General features: G+C 41.8%; 1 protein-coding gene across 1 annotated transcript in view; it reads right to left on the bottom strand.

Moving 5' to 3' along the window:
* Positions 1-14768, bottom strand: part of NEDD9 (neural precursor cell expressed, developmentally down-regulated 9) — a 136526-nt gene extending 121758 nt beyond the window's left edge. The window contains exon 1 of the mRNA XM_033934671.1: positions 14585-14768. Within this exon, the coding sequence (XP_033790562.1) occupies positions 14585-14596 (12 nt within the window). The 5' untranslated portion in view covers positions 14597-14768. The remainder of the gene's footprint in view (positions 1-14584) is intronic.
* Between the last annotated feature and the right edge of the window lie 2079 nt (positions 14769-16847).

The following is a 16847-nucleotide window of genomic DNA, read 5'->3' as shown; positions in this document are numbered from 1 at the left end:
TACAACAATGAAGTCAACGACGCAATGCGCAGCAGCCGCGAAGAAGGCAAACAGAATGTTGGGTGTTATTAAAAATGGTATTACGACCAGAACAAAAGAAGTCATCCTGCCGTTGTATCGGGCAATGGTGCGCCCGCACCTGGAGTACTGTGTTCAGTATTGATCACCGCACCTTAAGAAGGATATGGCAATACTTGAGAGGGTCCAGAGGAGAGCGACACGAATGATTAAGGGCATGGAAAACCTTTCATACACAGAAAGACTGGAGAAGCTGGAGCTCTTCTCCCTGGAAAAACGGAGACTCAGAGGAGACATGATAGAGACCTACAAGATCATGAAGGGCATAGAGAGAGTGGAGAGAGACAGATTCTTCAAACTTTCAAAACATAAAAGAACAAGAGGGCATTCGGAAAAATTGGAAGGGGATAGATTCAAAACAAATGCTAGGAAGTTTTTCTTTACTCAGCGGGTGGTGGACACTTGGAATGCGCTTCCAGAGGATGTAATAGGGCAGAGTACGGTACTGGGGTTTAAGAAAGGATTGGACAATTTCCTGTTGGAAAAGGGGATAGAGTGGTATAGATAGAGGATTATTATGCAGGTCCTGGACCTGTTGGGCCGCCGCGTGAGCGGACTGCTGGGCACGATGGACCTCAGGTCTGACCCGGCAGAGGCATTGCTTATGTATCTTATGTATCATTATTCACTATATAATTCTGGTCTTATAATAATTTAAGGGGGCATCCTGGTTTCAGGGTTGTCTATCAATGGATTCACACACTCCAGAGTCTTGACAGAATATTTATTTTCTCCTGGTCCTCTTCCTTCTTTACTCATGTTCACTCTTCTCCAAGGGAGCAGGTTCATTAAAAACCAGCTTATTTGAGAAGGTTGGAGGTTCCCCACTTGCTGGACAAATCTAATCCTTCAGCATAAACTAATAGGTATTTTCAGAAGGTAGGGATTTTCTGGTTATTGGGTAAATAATTATTCCCCTTCTGGACTTCAGTAACTATTTTAGGGATTATCTTAAATGCAGGGTTTTCCTAACAGGAAATATCTTGTTTATAATACCTCCACCAGTAGTCCAGCTCCTGAATGAAGCTTTTCTCTCCTTGTCTTAGTCGATTTATGGATCAATCTGGTCCTTAATTTGACAGCAGGCACTTCACACTGGACACATTCACTCTACATGGGACATAAACTCAAACCAGGCTTCAGATTTGATGTAAGCTAAATAGGCCCAAAGCCTGAGCCTTAAACACACACACACACACACACACACACATTGTAAGCAAACAGATCTCATGCATATTCATTGGGGAATCCTCAAAACCTGAGTGGTTTGCAGCACTTGAGGAACAAAGTTGTCCACTCCTGCCCCAGTGTAGCAGAATGCTCTATACCTACTTTCTATACTAAGTTGGTATGGTCTTGAATCCAAAAACATGATATTGCCTAGTGAGATCCTGAAAAGATCATTAGAATAATATCAGCTAAAAGCAGAGAGGATGTGAGAGAAACTGAGATGGAGCAAAGGAAAGTGTTGGAGGATATTCAAGAAAGCAAGACATTAAAGAAGGACAAAATATATAACAGGAGGGAATAAGAGAAACTTGGAGTGCCTTTTGAACTGCCTTATACCCCAACACATTTTTCATATTCTTGTGTCTAGAAAATTTGATTTAAAATGATCTATACGGCATGATCTTTATGTTGTGTGAAAAACCAATTAAATAAATATTTTAAAAAATTAGGAAATAAGAAACCACAATGCTTAGACTCCCTACGTCAAAGTATTTGTTGCAAACTCATTTTACAGAAATGACAGCTACAAAGTAATTTTAGGAAAGGGGATGGGACTTGATATATTGCCTTTCTGTGGTTACAATCAAAGCAATTTACGTATTACATACAGGTTCTTATTTTGTACCAGGGCAATGAAGGGTTAGGTGACTTGCCCAGAGACACAGGAGCTGCAGTGGGAATCGAACCCAGTTCTGCAAGTTCTCTGGCTGCTGCATTAACCACTAGGCAGCTTATATCCATTCATTTCAGCAGAATAGCTTAGACTCATCCACTTTGGTTAGGGATGATCTGTGGGTTGCAGTCTTCACATTTCGTGACAGATTTTCAATGTGGCTCTGAATGGACTACTCACTTTCTTCTTGCTGAGGTGCTCCATTGTTGCTTTTGCTTTGTGCTTATGATTAGAGAATGACACGGTGAGAAAATTCATCACCGTTCCCATTCATAACCGCAGGAAACCATCTCGATGTCATTATTCAAGGAGAGAGGGAAGAATCAAGAGTATGAATGGGCTCAAACCAGACCCTTAAGCCTTGCATTGAAGAATGTTGGTGTAGAAGGACTGAGATTGAGATAGACACGTAAGAATGACACAGGATTGTTTCCCGCAGTTATCCGCGGGGACAGGAACGGTGATTAATTATGTCACCGTGTCATTCTCTACTTATGATCACTGCCTTGTTGAAAGGTGATTTTTTTTCCAGTCTCAGATCTATGGCAGACTGAAATAGGTTTCCTCCAACATTTGCCTGTACTTTTCATTACCCACCTTTCCCTTAGGGCTCTTTTTACGAAGGTGCGTTAGGGCCTTAATGCGCAGAATAGCACGCACTAAAATGCCATGCGCGCTAGCCGCTACTGCCTCCTCTTGAGCAGGCGGTAATTTTTCAGCTAGCATGCACTATAGCACGCGCTAATCCGGTGCGTACGTTAAAAACACTAACGCACCTTCGTAAAAGGAGCCCTCAGTCTTCAGTCCTACTGCAAAGCATTCCCAGAACATAATGCTACTACCACTATGAAGGGTGATGTGCTGGGTTCCTCTTTGGTTTTTTATAAGACCATAAAACTTTCTCTCACATGCGTATAGCATCCCCTGTTTTTCTGTAAAAACCGAGACTCCTTCAGTTACAAATTTCTTGCCACCCTCCTATAAAGGCTACAATTATGATCTTGAAGTTGTTTAACAATCAATACTTTCCTCACACTCTGCCAAAGACCTCTGAAGTTCTTTTAAAATACAGTAATCCTGGGACCCACAGTGACCTTCCATAGCAGTTTTTTTAACCCATAGCTACAGGTTTTGTAGAGAAAACATGATATAGACAGTGTATTGATGGTGTAAAATGTTTGCCACTTTACAGTGAAGGATCTGCAAGTGCCTCAATGAATATTCAAACTCGTTGAAATTTCCTTATAGCCTTCCCCAATCTGTACCATCGAATGCCTTTATCCTAGAGGTCTTCAGCAGCTCTGTGTTTCACAAATGTGAAGGGCAATTCCACAATTGGGTGTCCAAATTAAGGTGCCCCTTCTGTGTGTAGATGTACAAATACTGTCACACTGATTCACTCACAAAAAGACAGCAGAACAACTAAGTACGGTTCTGTAAGTGTTGCCCAATTCAAGATTCAAATCGATTCACTGATTCACTTTGGGTGAATCGATTCGAATCGATTAGTTTTTGGAAAAAAAAAACCCAACAACAAAAAAAACCGAACTTACCGATTTGCTAAAGACCCATTCGGGCTTTCCCTCTGCAACCAGAGTCCTTGCTTCTGATGTAACTTCCGGTTTGCACCCAATTTGCATGCATAATTTGAGTAACGAGCCAAATGGTTTCAATAATTGGGTACAATCAAATATTGGTGATAATGGGCAACAATTTGGGTTTACACATGCATCTTGCTAATCATTATACTATAAAAATATGCATGTGAAAAGGGGGTGTGGCCGTGAGAGGAGCATGGGTGGATCAGGGGCATCAACCAATAATGCATGCATTATTATAGATTTCCGGGGATCCATGCTTAATATATGCACAAGGATTTACATCAGGTTTCAGTTGGTGTAAATCTTTGCGCCCAAAGTTGAGTGTAGATCCCGGCACTATGCACTAGTCTGTAAATGGCACCCAGCTCAGAACACTGTTTTTAGCAGTGTCTCTCAAACTTTTTTAGCTCCGCCAAACTAAATGGAGCAAATGTTTATCATGGCACATTATAATTGAAATTATAAAATTGCAAACTAATAAAAAAATTAAATTTGAGTTATTTATTTAAAGTTCTTTAAGCTACTGTACGTTTGGGTAATTGTAACAACGGTGAAATTAAAGTAGATAGAATAGAATTGCTAATCGATGCGATGGATGTGCTTGTTTTTGAGTAAAAAGTAACTCAAAAGACGGTTCAATAGTAGACAAGCAAACCCACATTTCATTATACACCATCTGCAGTCATTCTCTTTTTCAATTTAATTTCTGGCATAGCTGAAAGTTCAAGTTTGCAAAGATAAGAAGATCCAAACGGTAAAGCCTTGATTGCTTTGTTGCTCAAGTTAGGATAACTACTGCATAAAAAATAAAACTAAAAATTACTTGCCGTTAGTTTTCAAGGACCAATCACGTCAAAGAATAATGCGTTTCTGGGCGGTTGTATCCTTACGCACACAGACTCTCATAACATTGACAGATTCTTATGTACGCAATGTATATGTCATCTATTCTAGTGTATACTTATGAAGGGAATTTTTAAAAATAAAGTAAAATTCTGGAATCTCTCACGTCACACCAAAATCTCTTCAAGGCACACCACTGCGCCATGGCATACAGTTTGAGACATACTGATTTATAGAATAGTGCTTATCGCTAATTTTTTTTCCGATGCACACATTTGGGCATTATTTACATAATTCAGGATGTAGTGTGTATATGGCAGGGCTCCCATTAGCACACAGTACAGTAAGGAGCTTTAAATATATACTTGTGTTAAAAAATAATATCCAAAATACTCCATAAGTTGCATCTAAATAAATACTTCAAATATACATGTAAAGTGCATCAAGTACAATTAAAGTGCTATAAAACACAGATAAATATACTAGCGCTGGTTGCTTGCAAGGACCATCATGGCACTTGAAAGATCCATGCACCCACTGCCCTCCGAGTGCTGAAAACTCACTTTAAATATATTCTGATATGTAACATTTTAATTCAGTCACTTATCTTGAATGAATTAAAGATTAATTAATTAATTAATTTATTTATTTAGATTTCTATCCCGTTCTCCCAGAAGCTCAGAACGGGTTACAAGTAGACATTCACAATCGTTTGAAAACAGACTAGTCATGACAACAAATAGGTTACAGTAGACAATAACACAGCTTATTCTAGAGACCAGACTGGTCATAGCGAAGAGTACTAGGAGAAGTATATTGAGGAGGCAGTTTTTAATGGCCTGACTGGTGGAAGAGGAAGGTCTTTACTGCTCTGCAGAAGGTCATTAGTGAGTCTAGTGACCTGATCTGTGTGGTTAGTTGGTTCCATAGCTAAGGTAGGAAATAACTGTAGGATCTTTTGTACGCCGTACTCATTTGGAGGGATCTCCCTACGGGAATGCTGAGTCTTTGTTCTGCTTTGGAGCGGCGGGGGCGGTTAGGGGTGTATAGGCGTAGCTTGGATGCTATGTAGGCTGGGGTTTTTTGGTAGAATCTCTTGTGTGTCATGACCAAGGCTTTGAAGATGCATCGCTTTTTGACTGGTAACCAGTGAGCTGCATAGAGCACTGGAGCAATGGGGTCATGGTAGCTGAGGTTGTATAGGAGTTGAATTGCTGAATGGAAGATCTTATAGGAGAAGCGGTGTGGCCAAGAGGTCCTGCACAATACAACTTCCAAATTAAATACCCCTTAACGACCCATTGTGATTAAAACCACCTTGCCTCCCTTCGACTCGAGTTTTGCGTTAGCGTCATCAGGAAGGGGGCATTGGCTATGGAACAAAGGGACAACCCTGCTACCTTTATATGACCACACTTGCATATGCTTTATGGCTAACGTATCTGTGGGTGTGTAAATGTTAGGTGGCCAACACAGAGTTATGCTAGCATTCTATGATGGAATCCGAGTATCCAGATTCAAGTTTCAAGTTTTATTAGGATTTTATATACCGCCTATCAAGGTTATCTAAGCGGTTTTTACAATCAGGTACTCAAGCATTTTCCCTATCTGTCCCGGTGGGCTCACAATCTATCTAACGTACCTGGGGCTATTGAGGACTGAGTGACTTGCCCAGGGTCACAAGGAGCAGCGCGGGGTTTGAACCCACAACCCCAGGGTGCTGAGGCTGTAGATCCAACCACTCACCACACACTCCTCCTATAAGATGCCCTTATAGAATAGGCTGTCACTCACCACACGGCATAGGAGCACCTAAATGGAGGCACTCATTTAGAATTTCCTCATAAGAAGTTACTTCATACAAGAGAAATGGCTCAATTCTTCATCCAGGCGTATCCATATCAGCTCAACTACTTTGAACGGAAATTGGTGGGCTCAGTTTATGGGGCCTGTTAAGGAATATTTTGAAAAGAACCAACTTGGGTTCACAATGACAAAGGGCCTGAAGACCTTATTTAATTTTCGAGCGAAGAAGTTGCTGAGAGAATTAAGTTAGAAGCTGAGAAGTGAGTATAAGACTCTGGGAAGATGCAAGTGAAGCTCAGCGATATTACTGGAATCCTGATTTCACCAGAGGAAGCATTTTCATTGATCATTCCAATTTAGTTCCCACTCACCCTGAAACAAATTTCTGCAGGACGCACGAGGTGCTGAAAGAGAACTTCTCCTTGAACACAGAGTTGAACAGTGCAAATCTTCTGTGCGAAAGGAGCCGTTTTAAAAGCCTGTGCATGCCTAACACTGCAGTGCATTAAAAATCCATAAATCCAGGCATGAAATGTGCCCTCCTGGGGAATTCATGGGGACAAATGGCTGTACTTTAAAGGTCATTCATCATCCGGTGGATAAAAGCCTGACTGCCCTTCCTTCTTTGCAGTGCTTTTCCCTCCAGATTAACATTTTTATCTTCTCACTTAACTGCACTGAACGGAGATGGCAGGAATGCAGAGCGGTAAAAGAGAGAGTGGCTTTTTGTTTTGCTCTACAAAGTACAAAAAGTTCTCTCTCATTACACAACTAAATCTTTCAGCTTTTCTCAAGCGTTGCTGCTTGGAAGTGTAGTATTTCGTCCCAGCGACATGGTCCTGTTGTCTTTGGCACGCAGGCCTTGTAACGAAGCCTACATATTCCTGTACACAGGCCTGCTGTACAAACGCTAGGTATCACATAGCTATTTGTTTGGATTTCTTTCTAGCTCTGGAAAAAGATCTAAAATTAGAAAAGCCAGGCCTCATTTTTCATGGTCGCATGAATGTCAGTCTGAGTACCTGGAAAAAAGGATAAGCAATGTGATCTTTTTTTGTTCCTGGATTGTGAAACCAAAGGATTTTTTTTTTTAATTCAATTTCCAGCTTTGCCTACTAGGGGCAAATATGGTTGAATGCCGATGGTTTGGGATTTTTTGACATGAATTGCGTTTCCGTTAAGGGATGCTGAGAATGTCTGGTATGCTTTGTATGACTCACAGAGAGTTAACTACAGACTCATCAGTCTAACTAAAACAGTGGGTGAAGTTATGGCAACACAATTACATGAAATGAATTGTGCTTCTGTGCTTTGAAACAAGTAGACTGCAGGACTCCAAATGGCACAGGCTCATTAGGGGGAGATCTTCTCAAAGTAACCTGGTTGAGTTCTTAGATGAGGCGACAGAAGCATCTGGAAGAAGCAGCGCAAAAGTGTCTGTCTGGATTTCTGTATGCACTGTATGCACCCAGGAAGACTAGCAAGAAAAATTTACATTCTTGGATTAGGAAACAGATCTGGATAACCTATCGAGGACTAGATGAATCTCCGAGAATGGTAGTCAGTGAAGTCTACCCTAGGGAAAGTAGGGTGACCAGTGGGGAGTCTCTGGAGTCAGTGAAAGGAACAATTTAATATTTTTTTATTAGCAACATTGTATAGAGGCGTGAAGTGAAAATCTGCTCACTGGCACATGACAAAAAAAAAAAATAAAAAAAAGATATCAAGATGCACACATCAGGAGGGTTGAAAAATATGAACGGGAGCCTAAAAAGCCCATAAGAATGGTCACGGATTTGGACACTAAGGGCTCCTTTTACTAAGGTGCGCTAGCGTTTTAAACACACGCTGTATTGCTGCGTGCGCCAAAAACTAACGCCAGCTCAATGCTGGCGTTAGCATCTAGCACGTGCTAAAACCGCTCGCGCAGCTTAGTAAAAGGAGCCCTAGGTTTCAATACAGAAACCATAAAATTATGCACCTAGCATACCAGCATTGATTACCCGCATTTCAGTTTAAAGAATGAGCTTGAAAACTGCCCATCAGGAAAAAGGTTTAAGATCAATCATCTTGCATGAGGAAAAAGATGGTAGTCAGTGTAAGAAGGTGCCAGGGTAAGCTGATACTATGCTTTTAAATATATGGAGAGGTATTACTAGCAGAAGGAGCCCTTTATGGGATTTGTGCAAAGAAATACACTTCACTTCTGGACCTTTTCAGAAATTAAATGCATGCATAATTAGTTTAAAATGTAAATCAACATTATGCCTTTAATTCAGAGGTTTTATGTTCTTAGGGTAAATTCTACAAAGGGGGCATTAACATTTACATGCCAAAGGCTCATGGAAATTATTAGAACACTGGCATATAGGAACATTTCTATTCTCTCCTCTATTTCTTGTGTGCTCTATTGGATACGTTTTGAGTTTCCAGAACCTCTTTATGCTGGCCCTGGGCCAAGTTTGGTAGCCCATCTCCAAACGGCTTCAATCTATTTCGCGGTATGGGCTCCTAGACGGTTTACAATAGAAGGTGGTCAATGATACGATCCTTTATCAGTGCCTCTACCATCTTTCCCGGTACCAAGGTTTGGTAGCCCATCTCCAAACGGCCAAGTTTGGTAGCCCATCTCCAAACGGCTTCAATCCATTTCGCGGTATGGGCTCCTAGACGGTTTACAATAGAAGATGGTCAATGATGCGATCCTTTAGCAGTGCCTCTACCATCTTTCCCGGTACCAAGATTAGACTCACCGGTCTGTAGTTTCCCGGGTCTCCCCTCGAACCTTTTTTGGACATCAGCGTAACATTCGCCATCTTCTAGTCCTCCGGAATCTTTCCCGATTTGATCAACAGATTGGCTATTAGTTGAAGCAGTTCAGCTATAGTCCCTTTCAGTTCCGGGATTTATCGATCTTAAGCCTATCAATCTGCCTACACACCTCTTCTAGACTGACCGTTAACCCTGTCAGTTTCCCATTTTTGCTTCCAGCATATAGCCTGATGGGTTCCGGTATGCTGTGTGTATCCTCTTCGGTAAATACAGACACAAAAAATGTGTCTGTTGGCAATTGCTTTGTCCTCCTTTAGCGATCCCTTTATTCCTTGGTCATCCAACGGTCCCACTGCTTCCTTCGCGGGTTGTTTCCCCTTAATATATCAAAAGAACAGCTTGAAGTTTTTCCTCTCCATATCTGGTAGTTTGTCTGGAACAGTTTATGGTGTGGCATAGTATGGGGTATAGTATTAGTTTAGGCCTATTTTTAATAGTAACTCTCAAGCAACCAGAAACTACATTTATCCGGCATCTACAAATCTCCATGGGTGCCAGTTAACTGAGATTCTACTGTACAAACTTGCGCACTGCCACCCTAAGACTGCTTGTCTTTTACCAGCTGTTTAATTTTGCTAAAGGACAGAGATCCCCTTCATAAAATAAAATCTAATTCTTACATTAGCAAGAACAATGATTATATAAACTGGGGAATTCTATAAATAGCACCTGAAGTCAGGTGCCTACATTGGTTCACCTAACTTAATTGGTGCCAATAATCGACAATCAACACCTTGTAATTTTTGTAAATTGTACATAATTGGATGCTAGGCACCTAACTTGCTAGGTACCTATCACTTTGAGGTAGCCCAAGGCACCTATCACAAAGAGTAGGCGGATCATGGGTGTGTTTTATATGTAGGCGCCTGTTTTGGACTTAGGCACATGCATTTAGACCAAGAAAACCCTGGCATAAATAGATTGCGCTACAAGTTAGATTCCGTACAAATGTAAGGAAGTTCTTCTTCACCCAGAGAGTGGTGGAAAACTGGAACGCTCTTCCGGAGGCTGTTATAGGGGAAAACATCCTCCAGGGATTCAAGACCAAGTTAGACAAGTTCCTGTTGAACCGGAGCATATACAGGTAGGGCTGGTCTCAGGGCACTGGTCTTTGACCTGGGGGCCACCGCGAGAGCGGACTGCTGGGCACGATGGACCACTGGTCTGACCCAGCAGCGGCAAATTCTTATGTTCTTAGCGCCTAGGCGGCGTTAAGTGTGATTCTATATAATAATAATAATAATTTTATTCTTATATACCGCCAAAGCCATAATAGTTCGAGGCGGGTTACAGTAAGAAGAGCTGGACAATCAGCGAAGATAGGCACAATGTAAAGTCTAAGGGCACATAACTTTTAAAAGAATGGGGCTAAGCACCGATCTAGTTGGTGCATTAGTTTTAGACGCCCTATATAGAATCGGGCCCAAACTGTACGGCGCTCGACATATACACCACACTACTCTCAACCCAAACATACAATTCATTTTGGGAAAGGGCTGCCTCATGACTCATGTTAGGAGCCCAAGCAAGGGATATAATTCTGTGGTAGAATGCAGCAATTTGATTTTTCAGCTCATTTCTCTGGCTGGTGTGTGGCGGCTGGGCTGGCAGGCTCAAGCATACTTTCCTGTTCATGCATGGTTTCAAAATATAATTACAGAAGATCTGGTAGTTCCACAGCGTTGACTTTTTAACTTTACAAAGAAATTCATGAAGGAAAAGTGATTTGCACAGCACAGACAGCCTTTCCTTTGATCCATAAAATAAAATTTAAAAAATGTGGTGGAAAGTAGAGTCCAGTCTGAGGAGTGTTAGTCACCAGCATTAAGCAAACACTTAAAACTTCCCAGCTTCAGTAAATGAATACTATATGTCTGGGAGGAAGATTTATGCAGGAAAAAGTCTGCACACATTGCTTAACCAACAGTCCCCCCCTCTCTCAGCACCCCCTTCCCTAACCTAAGTCCTTTTCTGTTCTTCCTTTCTCCACACAGTCTAAAATTACACATCACCTTTTGAACCAAAGCTTTGGGATCTTACACCACAAGCGTGAATCATCACTAAGCAAGGTAGAGCAGGGACAGGAATCCTGCTGCTGAAATAAGTTTTCAGCTCCACATGCTTTCAGCTTGCAGTTGTTCATGAAAATCTGATCAGTTCACACATTCAAAGTTATTCGGGGGAGGGGGGGGCACATAGGCAGAAGGGATCTGAAGGGTATGCTTTTAGATCAGGGGATAGCCTTCTGGCTCACGGCCATTATAACTGCGGGGCTGCGACGACGACGACGATGATTTTGGTATATTGCCATGATCCAAAGGTATTTAAAAAGGAGAGATTTGGTGTGGTCTACAGTTTCTGTTCTAATTCCTCCATTTGTCCACTAAAAGGACTCACAAATCCGAGAAACTCCACTTTTCTCCATGACCACAGTACTCGGTACACTGGAACAAAGCCACATTTTTGTGCTGTGAACGTTTGGTTAAGAAAAACCAAATATGCAATTCCGAAGAAAGAAACATCCTACAAAGCTACACAAGGCCAGCACTGAAAAGCAATTTAGCAGTTAGTGGCAGCGGCATGGCCACTGACCATATAAGTGCTTTTTATAAAGATTTGTGACCGATAAACATATAACTGGGTATTTTAATCACAAAATAGTCAGATTATATGCTTGGAAAAGAGGCATTGCTTGAGGGCTGGGTGAGGGCTTATACGTTCAGCTGCTGAGTAAGTTCTCTCTCCAAGAAGCAATGGGTAAATAGCAAGCCTAACTAAACACACACGTATCCATTCGAAGCTGCACATGATTTCTCCTCAGCCACACTTAATGGATAACTCCACTGAGAGTACATATAAAAATGGATTTCTCACCTTGTTTACACAGCAGCAGCCCTGCATGTTATGTTTTTTTTTAATGTTTTATTAAAACTTGTTATACCGCTTGTTCTTACGACAGGTCCAAGCGGTTGACAAATAACTAAATATATAGAAAGGAACTCCATTTCAAAATATGACAGACCTATACAAGTACAGAACACAAAAGTATATTTAGAATGTTGTCAACTACCTTGATACTTTCCAGGACCCAGCAGGTCATCAAATGTTAATAATTACAACCCCTCTCTCTTGTCCCAAAAGCATTCATATATTTTACTAAACTGTGATGAGCACTAAGGCATGCTTACTGCAGCTTTAAAGGGCTTATTGTGGGGTGCACCGGAGGCATTCCTTGGTAAAATCCCGACGCGAGCGCGCTATCCACACGCTAAAAAATACATTTTATATTTTGGCTGAGGTGAGGGGGGGCATATTTGGAAGTGGAGAAGGGGAGTATCTGAGCTAATCGGTTAGTGTCTCATTGTCGTGCGCCGATTAGTATGCGAGCCTTTAGGGCCAGATTCTCTAAATGGCGCTGTTAGTGGAGGCTGCTTAGAAAAGCAGCGCCGATCGTGTGTTGCGAGCACACTGAAAGTAGGCGCGGGAAATGTAAGCCGGGGTTTTACAGGTGTATATTTCCAGTCCCTACTTTCGACGAGACTGTGACCATAAAGGCGCCTACATCCACTTATTGCACAAACCGCACCAACTTTAGATGTGGGCTCCAGTAGGCGCTTCTATGGATGGGAGTTAGATGATGTTTGTAGACGCTTGCAAGCACTTACCTTTAAAAAAAAAAAATTAGATTTTAATTGGTTATAAACAATGCGGTCAATTACCATGCAGTTTATCACCAATTAAAACAATTAAGTTACGTGGTTTTAGGGCGCCTAACGCCACCTAATTTTGGGCACAGTTTTGAGAATTTGGGACTTAGCGCCTACAAAATGGGTGCGCCCACGCACTAATGGCAATAATAGCAGACGGCCATTAATGATGAACACAAAGATTTTCTGTTTTCAGCATTATTTGTTATTTGATAGTCTGTTTTCAGCACTATTTTCAAGCCACAGCAAAAGGTGGCCTTACCGTGCGTGAAAGACTTACATAATAGCATGCTAAGGCCACTTTTTGCCATAGCTTTGTAAAGGGGCCCCTTTGTGAGCAAAGGGCCAAACTATCCTCCCAGTAACAGCTCCGACACTCATAGGAACTCTATGAAACAGAGAAACTTGATGGCAGATAAAAGGCCAAATGGCCCATCCAGTCTGCCCATCCGCAGAAACCATTATCTCTTCCTCTCACTAAGAGATCCAACATGCCCGTTCCATGCTTTCTTGAATTCAGACACAGTCATAGAAACATGATGAGCGTCGGAGGAGCTGTTACCACCGCGGCCGGTGCTAAAAAACGCGCTACAATTTTGGATTTTTTTTTTTAAAGGGGGGTATATTTCACTTCCTACTTTCAGAAATATTAAAACCTGTTACAGATGAGAAGAAAACGTTCATAAAGCAGATCCAGCCCTGAATTTCTGATCACAGCTAATTACAGCCCAAGGTGCAAATACAAAAAAAACAAAAACCAACACACACCTACAGTTTATAGAGAATCCTTTTTCATAATCTTGAACAAAATAACAAGCTTCAACATCCCAGAAAATAACATGTCTACAACACCAGGTCAGAACTTGGATGACGAATATATGATATGTTATTATAAATATGTTTTAAACTTCTTTTTTTTTTTTTTTGGCATGGTACTTAATTCAATAGGTAATGAACAACAAATTTGAATCACTTGATAATGGAAACTGAGTTACAAACATTTTTTTTATATATATTTCACTCTAGAAAATGAAGGGAAATATAGCAACTTAGAATCTCCAGCTCCAGAAGTTGCAGAAAGAGGAAGAAAACAAACTAATCAAACACTAGACAAGTCCCTGCATACATCTTATATATAGCCAGCAAGCAAGCTTGGAAAAAATGCAAACACTTACGGGTAACCAATGCAGTTTGATCAAACAGGGAGTAGCAAACAAAATTACCCCCCCCCCCCCTTAAAAAAAGAAGCCCCAAATAAACCACACTTCTTTGGCGTAAATAATACTGGATAACTTTTACAATGCTCTGCCGTTTAAAATTTGTATTGCATGTATTCCGTATTCCCTACCATATATGAATAAATAATCCTGCACAAAACATTATGGCCCTATTTTTTTTTTCTCTCGTTTATTTTCACATTTCTAAAAACAACGTATACTGTACAGTGCATTAGTGCCGATCAGGTCACCAGCATACAGTGAAAAAGCGCTCGGCCACTCTCGCAAGGTGGTAAATGTTCCATCAAGGTTAAAGAGAAAATATCGAAACAAGCATGAATTATAACCGGGTGCACGGGTCACCGACGACCACCAATCAAGCAAGGAGCTGGTCTGCTCCTCTACAAGCGCAAGTCTGATCAATATAACACAACTGCACGCTCCCTCAGAAACAACCATCTCTCTGACTGTCCTACTTAGAAGCGACCAGACATGGGACATACAGAACTCCAAGAACTGCCAGTATAAAACACCGAAAATGAGAGCGACAGAGTTACTTGGCTGGGTTTGTACATGCTAGGAAGCAGCTCTCCTTACCTTGTACTTCATAGTTGCAGGCTTCCACCGGATGAGTATCCTTACAGCCTACAGAGCACACATGGATGCTTGCAAAGAGAATTCTTCTTTCGCTGCCTCAACTTCATCAAGCAGCGCCTCCGAGCTCCGAGCGCCACTAAAGCTCGCAATCCTTCGGAGCGTCTACTTTCCCTCGCTGCAGGCGGAGTTCATTTGCATGCCCTCACGTCATTGGCTCAAGCCGCCCAGCTAAACTAACTTTAAGCCCGCCTTCTTTCGAACGTCTTAAAAGAAGGCTCTTCGATAGAGAGCTAATCGCAATACGGCGTTTCTACTTGAGAGTATGAAAAAAAAAGAGCGAAGTCTTCGTAGATTAACTTAATTTTTGTTCCACTAACTATTTTAAGGCAGATTTTGCAAAAGTCATGACAGCCCTGCTTCCTGTGAGTTACCATCTACCGGTAAGAACATAAGCAGTGCCTCCGCCGGGTCAGACCATAGGTCCATCCTGCCCGGCAGTCCGCTCCCGCGGCGGCCCAAACAGGTCTGTATCACCAGAAGGGGCTCCCTTGCCACCTTGGTTTCTCATTGAAGTCCTATCTTCCCATCGAAGTCCTAACCCTCCGGTCTTGCACATGCACGACCTGATTGGGTTTCTATACTTATTACCTGGTTAGCTTTCTATACTTGTGTTACATCCCAGCACCTCTCTCAGTATCCCACGATCCCTTTATCCCTCAGAAATCCGTCCAATCCCTGTTTGAATCCCTGTACCGTACTCTGCCTGATCACTTCCTCCGGTAGCGCATTCCAAGTGTCCACGACCCTTTGTGTGAAAAAAAACTACATACTACTACATATTTCCAGGGCAGGATTAATTTGTCGAGGGCCCCTAGGCACACAAGTACACTGGGCCCCCTGCCCTGCCCCACCCCACCATACCAGGCGGAAACAGGAAGCTGTGTCAGAGGGAAGCTTTGGCCATGCAGCACCGCTTGCACAATTACAGTTCCCGTTGCCTTTCTTACCTGCCTTGCTTGCTTGTCTTAGGGGGAGGGGCTGCATTGGTGATTGGGGTGGGGCCCGCATTGCCGATCGATGCTGGAGGGGCCCATCGCCGTTTGGAAAAAACAATGTTGATGCCCCCCTTCATCGGGCCCCCTTGACCATTTCGGGCCCTAGGCACGTGCCTGCTTGGCCTATTGGTTAATCCTGCCCTATATATTTCTATTAGTTACACAAGTATTTTCTCTGTCCCTGTTGGGCTTATGATCTAAGGTTTTGGGGGTGGGGGTTGGTACCTGAAACAATGGAGGGTTGAATGACTTGCCCAGGGTTACAAGGAGCTGCAGTGGGAAACAAATGCAGTTTCCTCACCTGGAGCATAGCCAGCTCTCCAATTTGGGGGTGCAAACACATTGTTTCCCGCCTCCTTTTCTTCCCCACCCCCACCTCATGCGCCAAACATACCTTTGCTGGAAGGGATGTTGAGACCTTGCCAGCCAAATAAATACATGAAAGTAGAAGTGGACATGCCTTCAGCTGCTCTCAGATTCTTCACCTCCTAACAGCTCAATAGAATTTCTCCAATTTTCTTTGACTAAGAAACCTAGGTTAGATTTTCTTTTACTTTATCTTCCACCGCCTGTTAATAGTGATATTCTTTTCTATTTACAGTCTTTACTTTTTGATTTTTGTTCATCTACTTCTAATCCACTAGTGCTAGGGGACTTCAATATTCATTTTGAAGACACAAACAATAATTATACCAAAGAATTTCTCTCTCATCTCAAACTAATAGATCTATCCCCATCATTCTTATCTCCTACACACAAAGCAGGTCATACTATTGACATGATCTTAACCCCTATTTCACTGTATAATAAATTCCATTTTCATTTTCTCTCAGTTCAACCTTTACCTTGGTCAGATCATCATTTAATATCAATTTCGATCTCAGTAGACGCAATAAAATTAAAACAAACTCCCCAAAGTAGACAATTTAAAGATCTTAGAAAGCTTTCAACAGAATCTATCGTATCAAATCTCGATATAAACTTTGGTGACTCAAAATCATCTACCATAGAAGATCTTTTACACATATGGCATAACGCTACCCAATCTCTTATTAATACTCTGGCCCCGACTCAAACAAAACTTTTTACTTTACGTCAGAAAAACAATCCTTGGTTCAACTCTGAATTAAACCTAATCAAAAAACAACTTCGTTCATTAGAAAGGAAATGGAGAAAAGATAAAAACCAATCAAATCTCTCAAAATTTA

Source organism: Geotrypetes seraphini, chromosome 2, assembly GCF_902459505.1.
Source record: "Geotrypetes seraphini chromosome 2, aGeoSer1.1, whole genome shotgun sequence".
NCBI lineage: Eukaryota > Metazoa > Chordata > Amphibia > Gymnophiona > Dermophiidae > Geotrypetes > Geotrypetes seraphini.
Note: the sequence above shows the minus strand (reverse complement) of the source record. Positions and strands in the feature narration are given on the sequence as shown.